General features: G+C 33.0%; 1 protein-coding gene and 1 long non-coding RNA gene across 4 annotated transcripts in view; one reads left to right on the top strand and one right to left on the bottom strand.

Annotated features, from left to right (window-relative positions):
- Nucleotides 1-11,002, top strand: part of HSPA4L (heat shock protein family A (Hsp70) member 4 like) — a 56,062-nt gene extending 45,060 nt beyond the window's left edge. Inside the window, 3 exon segments of the mRNA XM_021101609.1 lie at nt 1,976-2,137; nt 5,180-5,201; nt 5,204-11,002. Coding sequence (XP_020957268.1) covers nt 1,976-2,137; nt 5,180-5,201; nt 5,204-5,370 — 351 coding nt within the window. The 3' untranslated portion in view covers nt 5,371-11,002.
- LOC102167943 overlaps nt 1-14,529 on the bottom strand; it is a 42,644-nt gene that overhangs the window by 12,823 nt on the left and 15,292 nt on the right. For 2 of the 3 annotated variants that reach the window (XR_001298442.2, XR_001298441.2), the window contains exons 3-4: nt 4,122-4,161; nt 2,767-2,874 (exon numbers count right to left, since the gene is read on the bottom strand). This is a non-coding gene — a long non-coding RNA (uncharacterized LOC102167943). Of the gene's footprint in view, nt 1-2,191; nt 2,875-4,121; nt 4,162-14,529 lie in introns of those variants that run through there. The other variant, XR_305038.3, reaches the window with a different exon arrangement.

Raw genomic sequence — 14,529 nt, 5'->3', positions numbered from 1 at the left:
CTCAAGAATTTTAAGTTTGTGAGTTGACGTTGTGGCTCAGTGGTTAACGAACTCACTAGCATCTATGAGGATGCGGGTTTGATCCCCGGCCTTTCTCAGTGGGTTAAGGATCTAGCATTGCTGTGAGCTGTGGTGTAGGCTGGCAGCTACAGTTCCAATTCAGCCTGTGGCCTGGAAACCTCCATGTGCTATGGGTGCAGCCCTAAAGAGACAAAAATAACAAAAACTTAAAGTTTTTTTTTGGGGGGGGGAGCCATCGCCATGGCATATGAAAGTTTCCAATCAGGGACTGAATCTGAGCTGGAGCTGTGACCTTCACCACAGCTGCAGCAACACCAGCAATCCCCAGTGCGCCAGGCTAGGGGTCAAACTGGCAATGCAACAAAGACAAGCCAGATCATTAACCCACTGTGCCACAGCAGGAACTCCAAGTATTTAAAGTTTTTATTATGTTCCAGGATCTTTTCAAGGTCCTAATACTATAGCATACAAAACATTGAACCAGTTTTTCTTTTTTAAAAAAATTAATTTTATTGGAGTGAATCTGTTTCCAGTATGCTTCAGTGGGGATAAATAGGTAATAAAAGAGTTACTGTGAAGTAGTCAGTTGGTGATAAAGGGCTGTGGGGAAAGTAAGGGACTGCCAGAGATGGAGATTTGTCAAAAGGGCAGACTTAGTAAGATGAAATTATTTGAGGGGAGAATTAAAGGTGAGGGTTCAAGATGTATGATAATTGTAAGAGGAATGTCCTAGAAAAAGGGAATCACAATTGCAAAATCTCAAGGGGAGAATGTATTGGAGTTACAGCAAGGAAACCAATATGGCTTAAAACAGTGTGAGGTGGGAATATTAGTTGCCAGATCATGAAGGGCCTAGTGGGACATTAAAAAGTTTGGCTTTTAAACTGAGATAGGAATCCATTGGTGGGTTTTGAGCATAGAAGCAATGTGATTTGACTTATTTGTTAAAGCTGTGGAAGTAGAGAGACAAGTTAAAAAATTAGAATAATACAAGCAAAATGATGGAGCTTTGAACCTGGATAGTAGAGGGGTAAGAAGTGGTTGGATTTTTGCTGAATATATTTTGAAGGCAAAGTTAATAAGATTTGCTGATGGATGTTATGCAAGTATAACAAAGAGGAGTCAGAGTGACTCCAAAGATTTTGACCTGGAAGATGAAGGTGCCATTTACTGAGATGGAGAAAACTAGGAAGAGTAGGTGGAGAGTTTGAAGCATAGGTAGTAGTTTCAGACTTTACAAATAAGTATTCAAGTTGGAAGCTGGATATAGAGTTTGGAGATCAGGGAAAAGGTTCAGACTAGAGATTACTAAAAGCATGTAGATAAAGGGATGAATTTGGGGAGATCCTCTTTATATGTTTCACTGTCATTTCTTTCTGGTTTTGTAGCTACCAGTGAGGACTCCTTAAATTGTCTCCTACATGTGACAGCTGCAGTTCTTTTCTTCAGACAAAATTTTATTATGTAATTCTTATCAACAACTTAACATACTCTGTTGTATAGTCAGAATTTTCTGTCTTGCTTGCTATATGACTGCTTGCCTTATTTCTCTTTATTCCCTGACAAATTTAATTCTGTGCAGCTTCTTTCTTGGCTAATTTACTTCTCCCTTTAATGTTATCCAGTGGTAATTCTTTTCCAAATATGACTTCTTCAGAAAGCCTTTCCTTTTAAAAAATCCACACTGGGAGCTCCCATGGCATAGGTTGCAGCTGCGGCTTGGATTCAGTCCCTGGCCCTGGCACGTACGGCATTTGTAGCCCAAAAAGAATAAACAATCCCCACTGATTTCTCTTTTTATCAGTTTCTTCAGTTCTCTGTAATTTGTAAATGGTTTCTTCACATGGATATGTATAAGAATCTAAATGTTTTAAGTATAAATTATCAATAAACTGGTCCTTATTGAAAAACCTGTTACATTAAGTTTTTGTTTTTTGGGTTTTTTTAATAATAGGATGAAAGATACGATCATCTGGATCCTGCTGAAGTGGAAAAAGTTGAAAAATTTATCAGTGAAGCCATGAGCTGGCTGAACAGTAAGATGAACGCACAGAACAAACTAAGTCTCACTCAAGATCCTGTGGTCAAAGTTGCAGAAATAGTTGCAAAGTCAAAGGTAAGAAACTATAAAATTCTCTTTTTCATGGGTATAGTTACTAAAATTTTTTAATGGGAATCATACTTTGAGAAATAATCAACTTGCAGAAAATAGAAAAACAGGAATTTGAAGCTAATCCTACAATTTTGAAAAAAAATTTGAAAAAAGATGTCTAGAAGGGACATCTCTGTTCCTTGATTTAATTAGTCATATACACAAGGCTCAGGGTTTGTTTTTTTTTTAAGATTTTAAGTGTAATGCACAATGAAATAAAGCAGTGTGAAAACTGACTACCAAATATGTCTGAGTTTTCTAGACTGGATAAAACTTCTGAGTCTCCATTGTAAAACTGCAGTATTTGTTTGTATTTGACATAGTTTGAATGTGTAAAATTCCATGGTAAAATCTTATTTGTGAGATAAACTTTGCAGTTTAAAACATCTATCTACTGAAAATGTCAAAGTTTATGTAGAAAACACCATGGAAAACACGGGAACAAAGTTTATTAAAAGATCAGCATCTAAGTAGAAAAATGAGTAAAGACATTGGAAAAATAATTGACAAAAGAAGAAATACATGTCCAATAAACACATGAGAAGGTATTCATCTTCATCACTAATCTAAGAAATGCAAATATTTTTTCTTACCCATCTGATGTGGTTGTATGTTTATGTGTATCTCTTTGCCGTAATTGCCAAGTGTGAAGAAATGGATGCTCTCCCTGAGCAACTTGGTTAAATTTGTTAGCCATTTTTCTGGGTAAATGAAAGACATCATATCAGAAGATGTATAGAAAGTTAGAGTATACCCTTTAACACAGAAATCACAATTCTAGGAATTCATCTTTATTTGACTGTGGAAGAATATGCAAATAGATAACCTTGCTTATGACAGCAAAATGGAAATGACCTAAATACCTATCAATAAGAAACTAGATAAATTTATACATATATAACACATTGCAACAATTAAATAGTATTTAAGATACGATAAATCTATTTCAATATAAAGGTTTATACAACATATTGTTGAGTGAAAAAAGAAAGATTGCAGAAACCTAAATAAAATGATCTCACTGTATAAATTAATATGTTCATAGATTTATAGGATTGGATAACCTGTGTGCAGGTATATACATCTAGAAGGATGTTCACCAAAATATTAGTAATGTTAATATATAGGAGATGATTTTTTAATCTAGCTCAGTATATTTGTAGGTACTTGATTCATTTTAAAACAAAAACAGGCTTTTGGTTTGGGTTCTTTTTTTTAATTGAAGTATAGTTAATTTATAAGATTATAATGGTGATTCAATATTTTTATAGATTATGCTCCATTTAAAGTTATTATAACATATTAGCTATATTCTTTTGCTATAAAATATATCCTGGTAGCTTAGTTATTTTATACATATTAGTTGGTTTCATAATCCTCTACCCCATCTTGCTTCTCCCTTCTTCCTCTCTGCACTATTAACTACTTAGTTTGTTAACTGTATCTATGAGTCTGTTTCTTCTTTGTTTATTGACTCATTTGTTTTATTTTTTAGCTTCCACATAAAAATAATAACATACAGTGTTTCTCTTTCTCTGTAAGCATAATACCCTCCAGGAATATCCATATTGTTGAAAATGGTAAATTTTCATGGCTGAGTAGTATTCCATGTGTATATGTACCACATCTTCTTTATCCCTTTATCTGTTCATGAACACTTTGCTTCTTTCATATCTTGGCTGTTGTAAATAGTGCTGCTATGAACATTGGAGTGCATTATCTTTTTGAATTAGTATTTTCATTATTTTCTGGATATTTACCCAGGAGTGGGATTTCTGGATCATATGGTAGTTTTTTGAAGAACTTCCTTACTATTTTCTATGATGGCTGCACCAGCTTACATTTCCACCAACAGTGCACCTATGGGTCCCTTTTCTCCATATCCTCACCATAATTTATGTTCTTCACTACTATATATAAAATAGATAACTAACAAGGACCTACTTACTGTATAGCACAGGGAGGTCTCCTCAATGTTCTGTAATAACCTACATAGGAAAAAAGAAGAGATAGGTATATATGTATAATTGATTAACTTTAAACCTGAAACTAATACAACATTGTAAATCAACCATAATCTTTAATTTTGTTCTTTTTGAAAATAGCCATTCTGACAGATGCGAAATGATACCTCATAGTGATTGTGATTTCCATTTCTCTGATGATTAGTGATGTTGAGCATCTTTTCCTGTGCCAAATGGGTATATTTTTAATCAGATAAAGCAATTAAGAGTATTTTCTTTTTGAAAAAGTTTTACAAAGAATCTGTAATAATTTACTCTTAATTAGATGAGATGCAAAATGTTTAAGAACAGTTTGCCACTAAAATATTAACCTAGGATATTAACTTCCTATCTTTTCATCCCTAAACCAATATCTGTGACACTGGTCTTGAAAGAATGTAAAGTGTTTCAGTAGCATTATTGAAACAGTTTTTATTTCTATGTAGAAAAAGTAAAGGATATAGAAAATATATTTCTTTTAAATTATTAAGGTGCATTTACTTTCATGGCTTATTTTTCCTTCAACAGAAAAAGCTACTCAGCTATTTTCAAAAAGTAAATAAAGTTAGTGCATACATTTATATAATTCCAATTATTGATTGTTTTCATGTAAATGTTGAGAAATTTTAATTTATGTAATAGGTATTATTTGACATAATTCTCATAACAGAGTTTTAGGCATAATTTAAAGGAATGGATTAAAAATTATTTCTTCCAAAGTAAACTGTATTTAAATTATGAAGAACAAATTTCAGGAACAGTAAGTACAAAACGTATTGTTAAAGATTGAATAGCTTCTTTGCACCACTGACATGACTAGCCCAGAATGTGTAACTCCTTCATTAAGGTATTTAAAGAAATAATTGATTATCTAGCTGAGCTAACAAAAATTCAATAATATAGAATTATATGGAAATATAGAAAGTTAAAATGGACTTTAGAAAGTTAGTGGTAACTTGTTATCTAATGTTTTTAGTATAATCAGTTTTCTTCATCCAATTAGGAACTGGATAATTTCTGTAACCCATCATTTACAAGCCCAAACCGAAAGTAGAGGTTGCTGAAGACAAAGCAAAAGCTAATAGTGAACACAACGGTCCAATGGATGGACAGAGTGGGAGTGAAACTAAACCAGATACAACAAAAGACAGCTCACAGCATACTAAATCTTCTGGAGAGATGGAAGTGGACTAAATCTTAATTAACTTCATGTAATTGAAACAGTGCAAGTAACCACAGGGTCCATTCTTCTTTTACATCTGGTACACAAAACAGATGTTTAGTTGTTCTTAACCACTTTTTGTCATTTATTTTTTGGAGTAGTTTGAAAAGTGTTTTATGTTGAGAGCACTTCTGTTCATTTCCATTGCTGCTTATGTGAAGCTTTAGCTGAATATAGATTTACAAGTCAGTTTAAGCTTTCCTAATATATTTTATATCAAACATGCAAGATTGATAAGTAGTTGGCAACAGTCTACCTTATTTAAGCTTCTACTTGGATAAACCTCAGAGCTCCTTTATTCAGGAAAGGATACTGTATTGCACTATTATTGCAGAAGAATAGATTTAACTGCATCATTATTTTGAAAAACAAGTATTGAAATTGATGTGGTTTAAAGCCACTGAAGCACTAACCTTTTTATAGTTATTATATTGTTATAATTTTAAATAAGAGGTTCCTTGACAAATTAGTCAGTCTCACTGGTGTGTCATGAGAACTCTAAAACTTTGCTGTCGTCATATATATGAACTAAATCACAACACTGAAAGGGAAAATGCACAATTTTATTTTAAGGTGACACCAGCAGTTTGCTTCTTTGTAAGTTATGTGGAGTGATGTTTCTTAGAGTAATTCACTGTCTCTTGCACTTGAAACTTCTGATCTACTTGTCCTGAAGACCAGCTGCTGTAAAGTAAAGCTAGTCTAAAGATGATGCAGCATTTTTGATGAAAATACCTTCATGTTAAGAGAGGGAAATAGTGTTGATCTACCCAGACATGGATCTGTGATGTTGACAGCCTTGTTTCAGTTTTAATAGTTGTTTTGGTTTTCTTAATTGATTTTGTTAATATGTTAATGCAAGTTAGGGAGACATGGCACAATATGTATTGCATTATATATATTTATCAGTGATTTACTTAATGTTAACATATAGATAAACACTATGAAATAAGTGGTAATACTTGAAAAGAAGCACTTAATACTGTAAGTCTTAGGAAATAATGCTTGTAATAAACTTAACTATCATAAACTTACATATCAACAGGCAAAATACAGAATGTTACATAGTGTAATATGATGTGATTAAATTATAGTTCCCACTATTACATTCCCTGTTCAGACCTTGGCTCCAGTTTTGGTGCTTCATATATAAATTACGTGGGACAAGGGACTATGAAATTAAGATATTTTAAGGACTTAATATGTGCTTCATTACCAGACTTGTTCAAGCTGTTCAGTTCTGTCCAGAAGTTGAAACTATATAAATATGGAACAGACTGAGCTGACTTTACAACCTACAAGAAAAAGAAGCAAAGACAACGTATGGGCACTGTGTTGTTAATGGCAATCAACTAGATTGACTTAGGTTAAAATTTTGACACCTCAGTTTTTCCCCAAGCTACATCTTTATATTAAGAAGAATTAATATTGACTTTTCTTAAGTAGTAAAAATTGAGAGTTTAATATCTTTAGGGATAGTCATTACTTCTCACAACTAGTTCTCTAAGAGAGATTTTGTTTCTACAATGTAGTCTGCACTGAAAAGAAAGTATGGAGCAGTGCATTTTGCAGGGATTTTTATTCATCCTTTTTGAGGGAGATGTCCTGTTTTTGCATTAAAAAATCATATGCACCCAATATATTTTTAAATGTCTTTTAGTCTTTAATGAAACAATTATATCCATTAGTAATGATGAAATACATTTTTAAAAGGCATGTAATGGTTACTTTTCATTTGTATGTTGAATATAGGTTCAGTAAAAGCATCAAAGTTATAAAAGGGAATATTAACAGTACACAGGGAGTTCATAGTTTTTTTCTTGGGTTAAGAAAATCTCTACCCACCCTCTATGTTAGAAGCTGTACCTACAAAACTAATTGGGAATAAATATGGGAACAACTCTTTTTGCATCTGAATTGTTTAGTATATCCTGACATTTTCAGTTCCTCAAGTTAGTTTATGTAGTTCTATGTTTTTGTCAGAATTATAGCATTCCAATTTCTGCAGTTATATTTTATTTAATAAGTTAAATACATCCAATAATAATGTGTATACTTTTCTTCACCATTTATTCAACTTAAATGATATTTTCAAAAGCCCTATAGTTATTTACTGAATACATTAATAAAAGGGGGAAATGTTCTCCATACTACAGTTTTTGGTAGAAGGTATGGGTTTAGTTTCATTTTAATCTGCATCAAATCTGCAGTGCTAGGAAAAAAGATTTTTTTCAAAACAAAAGGCCACTATTTTAGAAGTTAATTTTAAAAATACATAGCAAAATAGGATGTTTTCTTGTAGTAAGCAAAAAAGAACTAAGTATGTAGGAACTATCTAGGATGATTAATAAATATAAATTAACACATTTGACCCTATGGAAAAGTATAAATTACTTGGTTTCAGAAATCAACTCCTGATGGCCAATTATACTGTGCTTTTAAAAACAAAGATCACTAAACAATATAACTAAAGAAAGTCTGTGATGTTTTAATTCTTTAGCAACATACAGAATTCTTAAGTTTTGAAACAACTACAAACAGCACACCAAAAAATGAGGCTATTGCAAAAATCTCAATTTTAAAAATGTAAAAATTAGACATTAATGAAGATTAATAAAGATTTCTTAGATTTTTGGGGGCTCAGTTTTTTAGTATATTTATGTTTCCTAGCTAAAAATCTTTTTGTTTAAAGTGAATTTGGCGGGGTGGGAGTCAGTTATTAATACAATAGAAGTTTTTTTTTTTTTTTTTTTTTTTTTTTTGGCCATGCTCATGGTATGTGGAAGTTCTCAGGCCAGGGATCGAACCACACCACAGTGACAATGCCAGATCCTTAACCCACTGAGCTGCTGCAGTGACAATGCCAGATCCTTAACCCACTGCGCCAAAAGGGAACTCCTATAATAAAAATGTTTTATCCAAATCAGCACATCCTCATTAATTTGGAAAAATTAAAGACAGTAGACATTTGAGTACGGTAATCAGCTGACCCCAAATAGATAAGTATCTCTCTATTTTCATAAATTTGTAGTAATAAGTTTATAGATACTCACATTAGGATTTTCTGTTTTGTTTTTAATAGTTGGTATTTGGCAGTCCACCACAAAGCCTTGGTATTAATTTTACATATCATAGATTTAGAAGTGATAGAAAAATATAACTTCATATTTCTCACCCTTTAGAATTTTACAACAAAAAACTTCATTTCTAAATTAAATGTTCTTTTGTGGCTAGGCTTTAGAAGTTTTTAGTTTGAAGTGGAATTTCGATTTTTTGATATTTGTTATGTAAACCTTAATGAGAAGCATATCTAATTGTATTGATATATCAATATTAAAATTGAATGGCATTGATTAAAGTTAGCTACTGATGACTTTTCAAATGACATGGATGTAGAGATAAAGTTTGATTCTAATGTTTTATTATACTCTTACTATAATATGTTTTATAACTCTCATTTACCAAACTAATCTTCTTAGTCAATTTCAGAAGAGACAGACTTTTTAATCAGGAAAGAAAAAAAGTAGGTTTAAAATTAAACTTTTGCTTTTTGTCAAGATTTGACTTAAAGTATACTTTTAAAATAACTCCCAGTAAGCACATAAATCTTTGCTTTTGATAAAAAGTAATAAAGTTTAATTCAGATCAAGACCAAGTCTTTAACCAAAACAAAAACTTTAGTTATTATACTCCCACATCTCTAATTTAAAATGAACTAAAATTAATATACTTCCATATACTATTTCCTAACGGAACAACTCTGGGTTTATGATACAGCCAGATGTCTTCCTAAGTTTTTTTTTTTTTTCCTTGCTGATTTCAGGGTAACTGTTTCATATAATAACGGCACTTGGAATTTTTAGAATGTTAACAAACTGCTTAGGGAAAACAAAAAAACAAAAAACAAAAACCTAAATGTCTATGGCAGTGGTTAGTACCCCTAGGTGGTAGTGGCTCTTTCACCTTCTGAATCTCTAGGAGTACCCTTAGCATATTGTTAAGAGTTAGCATTAAGAGAAAAAGCACTTCTGTTAAAATAAAGTGACTTGGAGCTTTCAAGACAAACAAAAATAATAATTGAATCATGAACATTTGATTCAGTCTGTCAAGCAGGTCAAAATCCACAACAAAAATGAATGGTACGATCTTTGCTTTGGAATCTCTAATTTACTGTCATGTCCTAAGTCACAGGATGAGTATTAAGGAAGTATATGATAAAAATTACCTATCCTGTAAATATATTGGTGAACTTCAACATGTTTCAGTTTATTACATTATAGTGTATAAACTATAAATGGAAATGATCTTAGTCTTTCTTGATACCTTGTTTTATTCTCTCATTCAATTCTAGAATCCTAAATAATCATTTCTCCCAATTATATTTTGCTTTTTTATTTTGAATTAGGTCTTTTATTTCTTGGATTTAAAAAGTTTCGCTGCTTTCCTATCACTTTGATAGTTAATTTTATTACCTGTTGTTTTTACTTTAAAACCAAATCTTACTGTTATAAGAATTTTTTGACTCTTAAATTCATATTTGAAAAGCCATGTTACAGGTTTCTGTATGTCATATCTCTAAAGTTTAATAACAGCTTAACAGATTTTTATGTCCTGGCCTTTGAATACTTTTAAGTACTTCTGGACCCAGAGAGGTCAGTTTGTAAGTATTGTGTATTAAGTAACCAAGTATCAAAGTAACAAAATTATAAAAGGGTCAGAAATCCAAAATAGTTTTTAAAGATTAGACACCATCCATTCTTTGCTGCTTTCTGATTACATACATGTGTTGTGGATCTTCCTTGTGTTTTTAGAATTCCTTAAATGTTTTGCTTCCAAGACCTTGAGTTAACATGTTCTTGAAATCATATGGACCCATTTAGAATGTAGATGGAAAAATGTAATTAGAAATGGAGATCTAAGTAAAGGAAACTTTAAAGTGTTGTGGATTTTTCCCTCTGAAATAATACTTTTATGGCTTAGTGTCTTGGAAGGAGACATTAAAAATAAAAATTTTGTATTTGGCAGAATGAAGCCACTGTTGTTTAATATAGAAGCAATTTTTAATGAAGTTACTGAATTATTTAGTACTAATATGGCATCCAAGTCATTTCTCTTTTCAACCATTATTAAAATAATTTGTATACATAATGTAAAAAATACCTTTTAGTTCCTACTGGCTAATATTTTTTTTAAAGAATACTACATTTGATTTCTAAACTTCTCAGTTTGTTTTCAGCACAAAGGGTAACCAATGCAATGTGGAAAATCATAGTCAAGTGTGATGTGTCTATAAAAATAATTGAGTTTTGCATGTAACAGACCCTTAGCATCAGTGAGCAGACATGAGAACAGTTTGTGATGTTAAGCTGGTAATGTTCTTATATATAACACCAATATATATTTCGTATACAATTCTGCTTCACAAACATATCCATAAAATGTTTACATATGGCAGAATCAAAGTATATAAAAACATTTGCTGTGTAAAATGGCATCTTCTTATTAGTGAACAAACAGCAATGATGAATGCATTTCTGGATGGCAAGTGCATATTGTCAAGAAGTCATATAATTGTAATAAATATATATCTACTTACTCCTTGAACCTTGAGTTTTACACACCTGAGGCTTAATTTTCCCATATTGAACTTCACTGACTTGCTGTTGGTTTGTGGACAAGTCGTCAGAGTCATTTATATAAATTTGTTTTATATAAATGAGTAATAATGGTTTTGAGTAAATTGGTAAACTTTTTAAACCTGATTCTGAAAACTAAAATAGTAGTTTGCTAATATTGGAAGTGCTGTCAGAAAAACTTCACGTTATATTAGAGAGAAAACTTAGGGATAAATGACTTTATGAAGACTAAAAAATTTCAATACAAAAAAAGGAGCTCCCTGCCTGAAGGGTTTCTCCTAACCTCTTTCTGAGACTTGCCATTCCAGATGAAAATGTGTCAAATAACTTAGCATGTTGGGATAAGAAAACAACTGAGGTCCCCTGGTCTAGATTACAGCACTTGATACTTAATCTTCTAGTGCTTGAACAAATTATGAAAATAAGGATAATCTTCAACCCCAGAAAAATGTTTATACTCTCATGCACTTTAAACTCTCCAATGACATGCAAATAAATACTTTCAGAGGCAAAAGGCTGAACAACTGACCATTCCTGTTATTTATCCTGAGTTTGGGGAGAACTGGAGAAGATTTTGCTTTAAAAAAAAAAACAAACAAAACAACCCCCCCCTTCAATTCCTAGTGAGTAAACAGGAAAGAGTCAATAACCTTCCAAAAATGAAGAAGGAATGTCTGTTGACTGTAAGTACCTTACCTCCTAATAACTTTATCCTCAAACCCCTCCACCCTACCTTTAAAGGTTTAGCTTTAAAGGTTTACCTTTAAAGGTTTAGGATGGTTCATGAAGCCTGCGAATGCCAATTGGAACCACTTGTGTTGAGCAGCATTTCCCTGTTTTGTTTCACAATTACATTTGGTCTCCTGTTTAAACTTGCTGACAAGGATTTGTGTATTGGTTTTACCTTTTTCTGCCACAATCCATGTCATATAGAAATTCCCACACCAGAAATCAAATCCTACCCATGGCTGCAACCTTCACCAGTGGTGCTGCAATGCTGGATCCTTAACCCACTGCACCAGGCTGGAGTTCAAACCTGTGCCACCACAGAGACAACACTGGATCCTTAACCTGCTGTGCCATATCAGGAACTCCAGATTTGTATATCTGTCTTAGTCATAGGATGAGGTTAAATTAAGAGCAAATAACTAGGAAAGAAAAAATCTGTAGTAAATAAAATTCTGTTGAAGGCAAAGAACAATGAGAAATCAAATAGAAATATTAGTATTTGAAATACTATTATAAATATTAGTAATTATGGTAATATAAGTACCATAAACTTGCCAGTTTAAGAAACTTATGTTGGAGATTCCGTTGTGGCTCAGTGATTAACGAATCCAACCAGGAATCATGAGGTTGTGGGTTTGATCCCTGGCCTTGCTCAGTGGGTAAGGATCCAGCGTTGCTGTGAGCTGTGGTGTAGGTTGCAGATGCAGCTCGGATCCTGTGCTGCTGTGGCTGTGGCTGTGGATGGCGGCTACAGCTCCGATTCGACCCCTAGTCTGGGAACCTACATGTGCCGTGGGAGCGGCCCAAGAAAAGGCAAAAAGACAAAAAAAAAACAAAAAAAAACAAAAAAAAACCTTATGTTGTGCTTACAACTTGAACATGATGTAATAGTTGAAAGTAAATTAACGGAAAAAAATAAAAAAATGCCAATCAAGAGAGAAACTGGGAGTTCCCGTCGTGGCGCAGTGGTTAACGAATCCGACTAGGAACCATGAGGTTGCGGGTTCGGTCCCTGCCCTTGCTCAGTGGGTTAACGATCCGGCGTTGCCGTGAACTGTGGTGTAGGTTGCAGACGCGGCTCGGATCCCGCGTTGCTGTGGCTCTGGCGTAGGCCGGTGGCTACAGCTCCGATTCGACCCCTAGCCTGGGAACCTCCATATGCCGCGGGAGCGGCCCAAGAAATAGCAACAACAACAACAACAAAAGACAAAAAAGAAAAAAAAAAAAAGAGAGAAACTGTTAGGAGTTCCCAGTGTTGCACAGTGGGTTAAGAATTCAACTGTGGTGGCTTGAGTTGCTGTGGGGGTACAAGTTCGATTCCAGTCCAGCAGAGTGGGTTAAAGGATCCAGCCTTGCTGCAGCTGCAGCATAAGTCACAGCTACGGCTTGGATTCAGTCCCTGGCCTGGGAACTTCCATATGCTGTGGATGTGGCCATTAAAAAAAAAAGGGGAGGGGAATTATTAATCAGATAAAATTTACAATGGAAAAAAAGGAGTGTTGGGAAACAGTTTTAATAATGGTAGAACAGTTCACCAGGAACATAACTCTGAAACAGCCTCTAAATATATAAAGCAATTGACAGTTACAAACAAGTTTAGGCCCAAAATAATAGTAATAATGTAGTAAGCAATAAGTACAAAAAGAGTAGAATTTTAAAATCTACATCTAATACAATTACATGAACTGTTTCTCAACTATTAGGTAAAGCTTTTTAAACATGTAATATTTATAAAAACTGATACCGTCGTAGCCAAAAGAAATTCCAAATGCTTAATTCAGAAAATGAACTTCTAGAAAAGTCAGATCATGTTGTAAATTAGAAGATATTTCTAACTAAATGGCAATATAAATATTTTAAAATTATAGTACCCCTTAAATGTCAGTTTCTTTTGGATCTGCTTTCTTACATCACAGTACACAAGAATGCACATAATAAGCACTCAGCAATGTTTAAATGAATCTCCATATAAAATGCAATGTGGTAACATGTAAATGAAGCACTAATTTAGAATTTTATACAGGCATACCTCATTGTGCTTTACAGACACTCTTTTTTACAAACTGAAGCATTATGGCAACCCTATGTTGTCATACAATGGTATTTTTTTGTAATAAATATTTTTTACTAAGGTATGTACTTGTTTTAGATTTCATGTTATTGCTTAATAGGCTATAGTATAAGATGAAGATAACATTTATATTTACTAAAAACAAAAAAATCTCTACTACTTACTTTATTGGTCTGCAACTGAATCCACAGTATTTCTGGAGTATGCCTGTATACTTTAATGCATGTACTTAAAATGATGAAGAATATTTACCTAAGAATGCCAATAAAGAGGTAAAAAGACACAGCAAAATAAACCTACAGGAAGTAGAGGTAGATAAGGAAATAAGAGCAGAAATCAACAGCAAATGCAAGAAAGAATCAAAACCTCTGTCTGAAAATAATTATTTTATAGCAAAGTTAATCAAAGAAGACTTAAAGATGATTTTGAGTTGAGAATCTACCTATAACCCCATTTACAATCTCATGAAAAAGAATCTAGGAGTAAACCCACCTAAGAAAACTAAAAGATGAGAACTCAGAAAACTGTAAGACATTGATAAAATAGAGGATGACCCAAACACATGGAAAGGGATAATGTTTATGGATTGAAAGAATCAACATAGTTGTAATGGCCATACAACACAGGGTAACCTACAGATTCCATTCAACCCCTATAAAATTACCAAGGGCGGAGTTCCCATCGTGGCGCAGTGG

Source organism: Sus scrofa, chromosome 8 (assembly GCF_000003025.6).
Source record: "Sus scrofa isolate TJ Tabasco breed Duroc chromosome 8, Sscrofa11.1, whole genome shotgun sequence".
Classification (NCBI taxonomy): domain Eukaryota; kingdom Metazoa; phylum Chordata; class Mammalia; order Artiodactyla; family Suidae; genus Sus; species Sus scrofa.
Note: the sequence above shows the minus strand (reverse complement) of the source record. Positions and strands in the feature narration are given on the sequence as shown.